This window comes from Ammospiza caudacuta, chromosome 18 (assembly GCF_027887145.1).
Source record: "Ammospiza caudacuta isolate bAmmCau1 chromosome 18, bAmmCau1.pri, whole genome shotgun sequence".
NCBI classification, from domain to species: Eukaryota; Metazoa; Chordata; class Aves; order Passeriformes; family Passerellidae; genus Ammospiza; species Ammospiza caudacuta.
This window is the reverse complement of record NC_080610.1, coordinates 12766846-12777220: the sequence shown is the minus strand read 5'-3', so window position 1 is coordinate 12777220 and position 10375 is coordinate 12766846. Positions and strand designations below refer to the sequence as shown.

Here is a 10375-nt window from a genome sequence, read left to right as displayed (position 1 = left end):
TAGCCTGTGCATGCTGTGCACCTCCTTTCCGGTCTCTATGGGGCTGTGATAAGCTGCTGAGCTGATAAGGGAGCAGGTCAGCATCCGTCCTGTAAAACCCAACCTGAGAAGTTCAGCTTTCCACCACGTAACGATCAGACATCACTGAGCAACTGCAATTCATTTGGTGAAGTTCTGCTGACACACGCTGCTCTGTCAGCTCTCTAAAATGGAATTTGTGGCCATTGCCGCAACACCTATCGCTGGAAAAAGGAAATCAATCTCTGCCTATGGAGACCTGATGCTGACCTGAGACACAGTCTGTGCCTTTTGTTCCTTGAGCTCATCTACTTTTTCCAAGTGTAGGAGCTGGTATTTTCAGCCATGAGCTTGTTTTGTGGCCTTACATGGTTGTGTGGCAGTGCCCTCCACGTAAAGGGTAGAGCTGGGCTTTTGGAGCTGGCTGAGTTCTTCTGCTTCTTCCCTGAAGCCTGAGTGACACTCAGGACACAGATAAGGGAAATGGCAAATTCCATGCCACAGGTCCCCAGCCAGGCATGAATGCTGATGCTGCACCCTGCAAGTGCAGCATGAGGCCACCTGGCCTTTCCCTGGTGGGGAGCAGCCCCCAGAACCCAGTGGGAACCAGAAAAACAGGGATTTATTCCCAGCCGGGCGAGCTTGGTTCTTTTCCAGACCTGCTCCACCTCTGCTTGGAGAGTTTGGTTCCATGGCAGCATCTCCTAGCAACAGGGACACAGAGCCAGGGGGTTCCCTGCGGGCTGGGGCTGCATGGCAGCACCCAGCAGCGTCTCGGCTGTTTTTCAGGAGTACCTGCAGCACCTGGGGCTGCAGGACTTCCCCTGTGGCCTCGGCAGCTGGGTAGGGGTCAGGGGGCCACAGCTGTGGGATGTGGCACGGGGCTGCCATTGCCTCTCCTCTCTCCCTGTTCTCCACAGAACAAATCCCGCTGCAATGCCCGCAGGAGCTCCCGGGCACAGCCAGCGGGGCTGAAGGAGGCCGTGCCACCAGGAGAGGACACCCCTGAGGTGCTGCTGGAGCTGCTGAGAGACCAGCACAGTCCCTGGGCACTGCCCCCCGACTGCAGCCCCCAGGCCCAGCGCCTGAGGGAAGTGATTGTGCTGGGCCCCGAGCTCCTCCATGGCTCCAGCGTCTCCCAGCTTGTCAAGTCCCTGCGGATACTGGACAAGGGGGTAAGTGCAGCTGCTGGTGCCCACAAAGCTGTGTCTTCCTGCTGGCAGGGAAAAAAAGCTGGGAAAAGGACACCTTCCATCCCATGGTGCTGCAGCCAGAGTAGAGCCTCTCCCCACAGCCTCCCCAGGATGTTGTGCTAACCCATGTCACACAGGTGTCACACAGATCGAGATGTGTCCATGTCACCCTGGTCACAAGGTGCCTCAAGGACAAGTTGGCCAAACCCAGCTCTTTGCAGGTGGAGGAGGTGGATGAGGGTCTGCTGCAGTTCCAGCAGCTGGAGGAGCTCATCCTCAGTGCCAACCACATCAGCAGGGTAACCTCAGCCCACCTGCCCCGGACTCTGAAGGTGAGCGAGCAGGATGGGGCAGGAATTCCCATGTGGGAACACAGGGAAAGACAAACAGCTCAAGGAGGTGCCAGGAACAGCTAATTTCCAAGGTGTTTGTTGTTCCTTCTGTCCTGGGCAGGTGCTGGAGCTCTGCCACAATGATGTGGATGATCTGCAGGACCTGTGTGCTCAGCCACCCCCGGAGCTCCAGCACTTGGGGCTGGGCTACAACCAGCTGTGTGGCCCTTCCCAGGAAAAGCACCTCACTGTGGATTTCTGGTAATGCCACAGGCTGAACGTGAGCTCCTGAAAGGGAAATGAGCAGATATGAACAGCTGACCTCAAGCCATGGCGGTGGCCTTTTCTGGGAAAATACAGAAGGGAAAATTTTGGGAAAATTCAGAAGGGTTGTTTCTTTGCTCTGTCTACTCCCTGTGCAGAGTAGTCTGTCTCTGCTGTCTTCTGTCTCATGCCCAGAGGTTGTTTTGGTCTTTAGCAAGGTGTGGAATGGGGAGATTGCCAGGGGAACTGCCCTGACACCCTGCCCATCCCAGTTCCATTTTCCTGGACAGTTTACTTTTTCTGTGTCCTTCCCAAAACCACTGCTGGAAGTCTGTAAGCATCTGAAGCAGAGACTGCCTCACCAAATGGTGCAGGGGGTCATCAATGGATGCTAAAGAAATGTTTTTGTGTTGTGGGGCAGACTGGCAATGGCTCAAGAATTGGAATTGGCCTCCAGATTGGATTCCTCAGTTCAACCCAGTTTGTGCTGGGGAAATACCAATTTTCTTTCTGTTTTTGCTCCAGGGCTGTAGCTTTCTATCCTCAAATAGGTGCTGGCTGCCTTACATCCTTCTCTGGTCTCTCTCCTTAGGCCAAACCTTGTCTCCCTTGACCTGAGCTTTAACAGCCTCACAGACCTGCTGGGGCTGGTGTCCCAGCTGTCCACCCTGCAGAATCTCCGCGTCCTGCTGCTCCAGGGGAACCCACTGTCCCTCATCCCTGCCTACAGAGGCTTCCTTGTGGACAGCCTGCCCAAGCTGTCCATCCTCGATGACATCTACATATGGCCTGAAGAGAGGCAGCAGTTCCATAGGCTGGCAGAGCAGCCAGGTGAGCCCTGCCTTTGAGGCTGACCCTGTGATTCAGGAGTGGGGTTTGCATTGTGGTTGTGTCCTTACAAGTGAGGCCGTGTCTGACTTGGGCCCAAGAACAACCAATCCCAGTCCCAGCACTGCCTCAGTGTCCTGGCCTGCCTCAGCTTTTCTTCCCATCTGGTTTCAGATCATGCATTTCCCTCCTGAGCTGTGGCAGGAGGAACATCAGTACTGGGGGAGGTTCTCACATGGGGCTGCACTGTCAGCACACAGCGGTGCCACCTCTGGGGCACATCCCTGACTGGGATGAGAGCAGGAGGCTGGGGACACACGGGGTGGGAAACCTCTTTTGATGGCCTCTACTCAATGAGTTTGTGCTGGATGTGCCTTTTGGAGATTGAAATGTTGAAGGAGCAGAGCAGCCAAGGCAGGAGGTGTTTGCATGGCTTTTAGTGACGCCACGTGGCAGTGGCTTGTCCTGCACAGCATTGGCACAGGCTGGCACCGAGGGATGCCAGCAGGTGGGACGTGGGACCTGGAGGTTTCTGCTTTTCTGTTCCTTCCTCTCTCTGGAAGTGCTGCAGCTTCAAGGCAGGATTCTCTTCCTTTCAGAGCTGATCACGAGTGAAGCACAACTGGTTGTGACCATTGGGGAGATGAAGGGACTCCCTTATCGCGAAGATTTTCAGCAGCTGGAGCCTGACTGCGAGGGTCCAGTGATTGCCTACAGATACTGTGTGACCTACCAGTTTGCAGAGGGAGAGGAGCTCAAGGACAGGGGCAGTCCTGAGGTTGGTGCTTGATTGTGCTCCTGGAAACAAGCAGCATGGCAGGTCACAGCAGGGGGAGCTGCATCTCCAGGCTGTGGGGTGATGAGCCTGGTGAGGGGAGCAGCAGTGCTGGGGACAGAATTCCCATGTGGCTGCATCCAGCAGGACAAGCCCACATTCCACATCCCTGTTGGGGAGCCCAGAGCTCTGCTCGTGGAAGAGAACTCACCTCCTGCCCTCCTGCTGGTTGTGGCAGACCCTTTCCCTGGCACTGAAGTCCCTTCTTCCCATAAGGGTGGGCTGGGGAATAGGATTTTGGAGGCAAATCCTTCTCTGTTCCAGGGCACAGAAATCCACCAGAGTCCCACAGTGGCCACCCTGGATGTGGACAGCTCTGCTCAGGACACAGGAGAAACAAAGAGCCATCAGGAGCCTGCAGCCACAGAGGAGCCCGAGGCCCACTCTGGTAATGAGGAATTACAGATCTTTTGTTCCATGTCTCAGGGCAGGTTTATGGCTCTTTGTGGGGTGTGGTGGCATCAGGATGTCCCTTGCAGTGCCAGCTGGGCTGTTCCTGGGACTGATGGACAATGACCTGGCACCAGCCATGTCCTGGAGGTCCTTCTGTCCTGGGGAAAGAGAGATCTCTGAACTTTTTTGTGTCCCTACACAGCAAAGGTTTTTGCCACCCCTGCACAGCCCTGGGCAGACACCATCGACTGCAGCTACAGGAAGCAACACATTGCCAAGGACTTGGTGGGGCTGAAGTCCTACCTGAAGGCTGGAACCATTGTCTCAGTTATGGAGGAGAAGGTGAGGGTGGGGCTGAGCTGGATGAAGGGGGAAGAGCTGCTGGGAGGCCCAGCCAGTGTCACCACATTCCCTCTGGGAGGCAGGCTGGGATGGCAGTGACCCTGGGCCAGCTCCTCTCTCCGGGCAGGTGGTCTCCTGGCCTGTGGATCCAGATGAAAACTCTGCCACAAAGGAAGGACAGGAGCTGAAGAAGAACAGTGCAAAGGTAGGCTGCCAGGAGAGAGCAATGATCAAATTCTATCTGAGCTGCAAAAAGTGATGGGACAACAAGGACCCTTCTCCTGGGTCAGTCTGGTGTGTCAGAGAGTCAGACCTCTCCCAAAGTCCCCACTTTCTATGGGGGGAAGGCAGCAGCTGTTGGCACACACCTTGGCCAGGATGCAGTGGTGGGCGAGGGGCTGGGTTGGGGTTGCTTCTCTCTGATAAAGGGACCCCAACCTTCTGCTGAGGCCTGTCCCCGTGTCCAAGGACAAGCAGAAAAAGAAGAAGAAGAAGAAGTCATGTGAATACCGCAGTGACCCTCCCATTTGGAGCACCCTGGCCACCACGAGGGTGACCTTGGAGACCCTGCTGGCCAATGAGAACCTGGTGGCAACTGTGTGTGACTTTGGGATCCTGATCCCTGAGAAACCACCAGAACCACCAGTTGTGGACGAGAAGGTAAGGAGCATGTCCCAGGGCAGGGCTGAAGGCTGGGATTCAGCAAATGCCTTCTCTGGCCTGGGCATCCATCCATCCATCCATCCATCCATCCATCCATCCATCCATCCATCCATCCATCCATCCATCCATCCAATTTCTCCTCTCCCCAAAATGGGGCTGAAATAGCCCTGCCTGACCACCATCCATCGCTGCTGGTGTGGTTATTTAAGGCTGATATTAGTGAGCAGTTCTGCTACTTTTTCTGGGCCTAGGAAAATAGATGAGTTTATTTTTCCATTCCAGAATGTGTAAGCAGCCACTCGTGCTTCCTCTGGTGCTCTCTCTCAGTGTGGCAGCACATGCCAGCTGTACCAACTTTCTGTTTCCTGGATTCTCTTCTCTGAGCAGCCACTCTGCTGTGCCCCTGCTCCCCCTCACCTCTGTCCCCTGCCCCTGAAATCCCAGTGACAGCACCCAGATGATGACAGCTGGCACAGGACTGAATGAGGGCCGTGAGTTTTAACACAGCCTTACTGTGGAAACATCTCTCTCCACAGGAGGCAAAAAAAGGCAAAGACAAGAGCAAAAAACCCAAAGGAGACCAGAAAAATGCGGCTTCCAAAGGTGACAGAGGCTGGAGGTGGCGGGACAGAGGGCGGGGTGTGTGCGAGAGCAAACAGGAGCAGCTCCGGAGCAGGGGCTTACTCACATCCTGAGCCTCGGGCTGTGAATGCAGACATTGACTGCGGGGCTCTCAGAATAGACACGGCCCGGACTCTTTACCAGTCGGTGTCTGCACAAGCACCCGGGGTGGGCTGCCAGCTGCCCTGGGAGACCCACACCTACAGCACCCTGTGCCAGGGGACATGGGAAAAGCAGATTTTTGGGCGAGAAAAGCGCTGGCCACTGTGTGGCTGCCAAATGTGGGCGGCGGCGTGGGCGGGCAGCTGGGCGAGCGCTGCCTGGGGTGCATAATGAGCTCCTCATTCACTGCCAGCTCGCATCTCCAAGCACTTTGCAGAGGGGATTGTTGTTCTCTCTGGTTTGGAGATGCACAGAGAGCCCCAGGTGCCCCAGCCAGCCCATGCAGGGCTGGGAACAGATCCCAGTCTGCTGTCACCCACCAAGAGACCACCCTGACCCCAGTGCAAGGCTCAGGGCTGCTCAGCCAGCAGCCTTGCTTAATCTGCCAGGGGCAAACCTCACCCTGCCTCTTGCAGATCATTTTTCCATCAGTCTTGGTTCTCACTGCAAAAACAGCAGTGCCAGCACATCAGAGGGGTAATGCAAGAGCAGAGGAAGTGGGACAGGGAAGGGGTGGCCAAGCAATGCTGAAAAGCTGCTCATGGGTCAGCAAGGGCATGGAGAGGGCCAGGCCTCCCAGCACTGCTCAGAGCTACCAAAGGAGCTTTGTTTTCCTGCTCTGGCATCAGATTTGAGAGTACAACTAACCCACAGAGCTCCAGGCTGCTTTCCTGTGCCCTGTCACCCACAGCAAGGTCCCCATCTTTGGGGAGGCTCTCGGAGCTCTGCAGTCCTGGGCTGCATTCACTGAAGCCAGGGGCCTCCCTTAACGACCTGAAAAGAAAACTCGGTGAACTGCTGTCCTCCACAAGATGTGTATTTGCAATGTACACTCAGCCTGACAGGAGCTGCTGTCAAACAGCTCAGCTTCAGCAGTGGTTGTTCCTTCCTTCCTTCCCTCCCTGGTGTGTGGTTAGTGTGTGCAGGAGGTTTCCCTTCAGCTTGAACAAAGGTAAAAGTGCTGTTGTGTGCACAGAAGTGCTGCTGCTGCAGGAAACCCACAGCAATTAGAGATTTGTGCTTAATTTGGTGTCCCCGTGTGCCTGTGCAGGTGGGGGCTGGCTTGGCTGCACTGTGAGGCCACGGAGTGCATAATTCAAAATGTGAGTGCAAAATTCACAGTGCCTGAAGATAAGCTGCCCCACAGCTCACTCCACCCGCTGTCCTATGGCTGTGACTCACCAGAGCAGCCCAGCTGTGGTTTTTTGGGGGGCTGCTGAGCCCTGCTGAGCTCAGTGTCTGCACATCCTGCCTGCCCCGTGAGTCACCAGCTGCTCAGGGGCTGTTTGACACTTGCACATCACCTGGGGACCCCCTTGGAGCTGTGACAATGGCCATGCCCCGGGGCACAGGGGATGACTCCCAGCCGAGTGTCCAGGCACTCTCACAGCCGGGAGCTGAGGCTGATTTGCATCCCTCAGTTCAGCAAATGCACACAAATAATAAGTCCTCTCAGTGGAATTGGGATCACTTCCAGACGGCTCAAAGAGGAAAGGCTTTGTCACAAGTGAACCATTTGCCCAGACACTGAAGGATGTCTTCAGAAGTAGTCTCACGTAGGTCTCATTTTACCTCGCACTTGATTTTCCAGGATCCTTGAAATGATTTATTTCTGCAGCTTTCTTTTGCCCTAGGGCAGTTTCACAACAAGCAGCAAGGCTGCACCCAGGTCAACTGCCAGCCTAAAGATGTTTTTTGGGCTTATCATCTAAAATAATATTCAGTTTCCCCTGAAGCTCAGTCACCACTGACACCCTTGCACGCTGCTGCTTTTAGTATCATTTACTCTCTCAAGACAGTGACAAATGTACTTCTTATCACAGGAAAAGGAAAAAACAAAGACACTGCTGAACTGGAGGAGGATCAAGAGCCCCAGCCAGTGCCACTGACAGTTCAATTCCAGATGCAGCTCCTTCGATGGCCCTCGGCAGCCAGCACCAAGAGGCAGGAGAGCGTGGCCATGTCAGAGGGGAGGGCTCCGTAATGTGTCCATAGCAGGAGCATGAGTGGAAATAAACCACAGGGAACGCTGCGCAGAGCCTGGTTTAGCTGAGCCTCCACAGCTGGGAGCTGCCCCGGGGCTCCTGGCGGTCTGTGGCTGGTGCTGAGCTTCTGCTGGAGCCGGAACGGGCAGGGGAGGTTGGGTGGGTGTGCGGGGTGTGGGGTGGGTGTCCGTGCCCGGGACACGCTGCCCCGGGGCCGGTGCCAGCCCTCGCATCCTCCGACCGAGGCGGGGCTCGGCAGGGGCGGGGAGGGGCGGGAGCAGCTCCCGGTGAAGCGCGGAGGGAACGGCAGCTCCCGTGAATCACGGAGGAGGCTCCGCAGAGCAGAGCGGGGGTTTTGCCGTGGGGGGTCACCGTGGAGCGGCGGCTCCAGCCCGGTCTGCGCGCCCCGGCGGGACCGGGGGCTCCGGACCGTCCTCACCGGCAGCACCGGGGGAAGCACCGAGTACGTCCCCGTCCCAGGTAAGGTGGGAGGGAACGGCTCGTGTTCATCTGCCCGCCTGGGGCCGGTCCCCCGCCGGATGCTGCCATGTATCCCAGGATTAAAAGCCTGGCGCTTTACACCTTCTCAATCACGCTGCTGGCCTGCGTGTTTTACATGAAGAAGGAGGCAAAGTTGGCAGCATCATCAGCAGAGCAGAAAGTGGATGTGGTGGATCACAGAGTGCAGCCTTCGGTTCTGGACAGCGCTGAGCACAGCAAGTGTTTGCCGAACTTGACCTTTGCCAATTCTTCTCTCGCCCTCCCGGAGCCTCACCGAGTCTTCCTAACCTACAAGCACTGCAGGAACTTCTCGGTGCTGCTGAGGCCTTCCAGGTGTAGCAAAGAGATGTTCCTGCTGCTGGCCATCAAGTCTTCCCCCATCAACGTGGACCGGCGCGTGGCCATCAGGAACACGTGGGGGAAGGAGGTGTCTATCAGGGGCAGACACATCAGGCTGGTGTTCCTCCTGGGGCGCTCCGAGGCCAAAATCCAGCTGCAGCCCCTGCACCAGCTGCTGGCTTACGAGAGCCAGGAGTTTGATGACATCCTGCAGTGGGATTTTGTTGACGACTTCTTCAACCTGACCCTCAAGGAGCTGCATTTCCTCCGCTGGTTCACGGAGGATTGCCAGCACGCCAGGTTCGTGCTGAAGGGCGACGATGACGTGTTTGTCAACACTTACAACATCGTGGAGTTCCTCCAGGAGCTGGACCCTGAACAGGATCTCTTTGTTGGGGACGTGATCGCCAACGCCCGGCCCATCAGGAACACCAAGGTCAAATATTTCATTCCAGAGGCCATGTATGGGGCCACCTTCTATCCTCTCTATGCAGGAGGAGGGGGATATGTGATGTCCAGAGAGACAGTGCGTCGCCTCCAGAGCACCGCAGAGGACATGGAGCTCTTCCCCATAGATGATGTGTTTGTGGGGATGTGTCTGGCAAAGATGTCAGTGACCCCAAAGAACCACGCTGGCTTTAAGACGTTTGGGATCCAGAGACCTTTCAACTCTTTTGATCCGTGCTGGTACAAAGAGCTGATGGTTGTGCACAGACTGAACCCAACGGAGATGTGGATCATGTGGACACTGGTGAAGGATGACAGCATCAGGTGTGCGGTGTCAGTGACACACAGCTACAGCAGGGGCTGGAAAAGGAGCTACTGATGAGCCTGGGGATTGATGCTGCTGACAGGGTACTAAACTAAAAATCAGGTTGTGGTAGAAATGTGTCCGTTACTAACAGACTGCACTGGAGCTGTGGTTTGGTTTGCAGTGAGTCTTTTTCTGTTGGGGGTTACTTGAAGCAGTTGAATTGTCACAGGGTGGGGGTGTGGTCAGTGGCTTCCCAGCCAGACTGTGCCAGGGGAAGTCACAAGTGCCACCTGCACTGCTGGCCAAAGTCAGTCTCATGACTAAGGAGTGACAGAGCATTTGAAATTTACTTGAAGGCATGGAAGAAAGGCCAGTATGTCCTGCTGAGTCTGCTATCCCAGCTCCTACCAGGCAGCAGGAGAAAGGGAGTGGAGTGGGGAAGGAAAAGCTTCAAAAATACATGGCCTTAACACAGCAGTGATGATAATCTGGGGCACTGGGCTCAGCCTCCAGCCCTTTGGCTTTTGCAGAAACTCACAAAGGTTTACATGCACTGGAAACTTTAGCACAAACACTTTCTGATCTGGTTTGAGAGGAGCCACGTGTTTTGAATAAGCATGGTGGTTGGAAGAGTGGCTGTAGCTTCCCATGTTGTGTGGGAGGTGTTTGGTTTGTTGTTGTTGTAATGTTGTATATAAATAAAATACTTTTCAAAAGTATTTACATGGGAATATTCTTAGGTCTTCTGAAAGCTAAGAGCCCTAAAAGCCAGGGAAGGCTGAGATCTGCTGCTGGGTATTTGCATTAAAGAGGAAAATGTTAGTGGAATGGATACTTGCCACTTCTTTTTCTGTGAGCTGTTCTCTGCCCTGTTCAGATAAGATGCACTGACACAAAAGTGATAAATCTGAATGTGCTGGAGTTGTTAATTTGAGAAAATATCAAATATAGGACTAAGTTTTGGGGTTTTTTGTGAAGCTTATCAGTATCTTGCTGCTAGAGCTGGAGCTGAGGATGAGCAGGAAGCAGCCTGGAAGCCTTAGGGAAAAAAACAAGCAAATGAGCAAAGAGGAAGTGTGTGATTAGAGCAAGCAGAGCCCTTTATGCTGTGCTGTTGTAATTGTTGTCTGTAGTGCCAGCTGCCC

The 10375-nt window shown here is 54.9% G+C and overlaps 2 protein-coding genes across 2 annotated transcripts; both read left to right on the top strand.

The window, feature by feature from the left end:
* The first annotated feature begins 760 nt into the window (after window positions 1-760).
* On the top strand, window positions 761-7651 carry LRRC43 (leucine rich repeat containing 43). The gene is made up of 12 exons (XM_058816911.1): window positions 761-861; window positions 939-1193; window positions 1433-1543; window positions 1665-1804; window positions 2400-2638; window positions 3235-3413; window positions 3735-3858; window positions 4066-4205; window positions 4333-4410; window positions 4674-4865; window positions 5405-5471; window positions 7475-7651. Exons 1-12 carry the CDS (start codon window positions 772-774, stop codon window positions 7633-7635), a joined length of 1776 nt encoding a protein of 591 aa, XP_058672894.1. The 5' UTR covers window positions 761-771; the 3' UTR covers window positions 7636-7651.
* Window positions 7652-8097: 446 nt separating this feature from the next.
* B3GNT4 (UDP-GlcNAc:betaGal beta-1,3-N-acetylglucosaminyltransferase 4) lies at window positions 8098-9351 on the top strand. The gene has a single exon (XM_058816864.1). The coding sequence runs from the start codon at window positions 8184-8186 to the stop codon at window positions 9300-9302; it is 1119 nt and encodes a 372-aa protein (XP_058672847.1). The 5' UTR covers window positions 8098-8183; the 3' UTR covers window positions 9303-9351.
* The last annotated feature ends 1024 nt before the right edge of the window (window positions 9352-10375 follow it).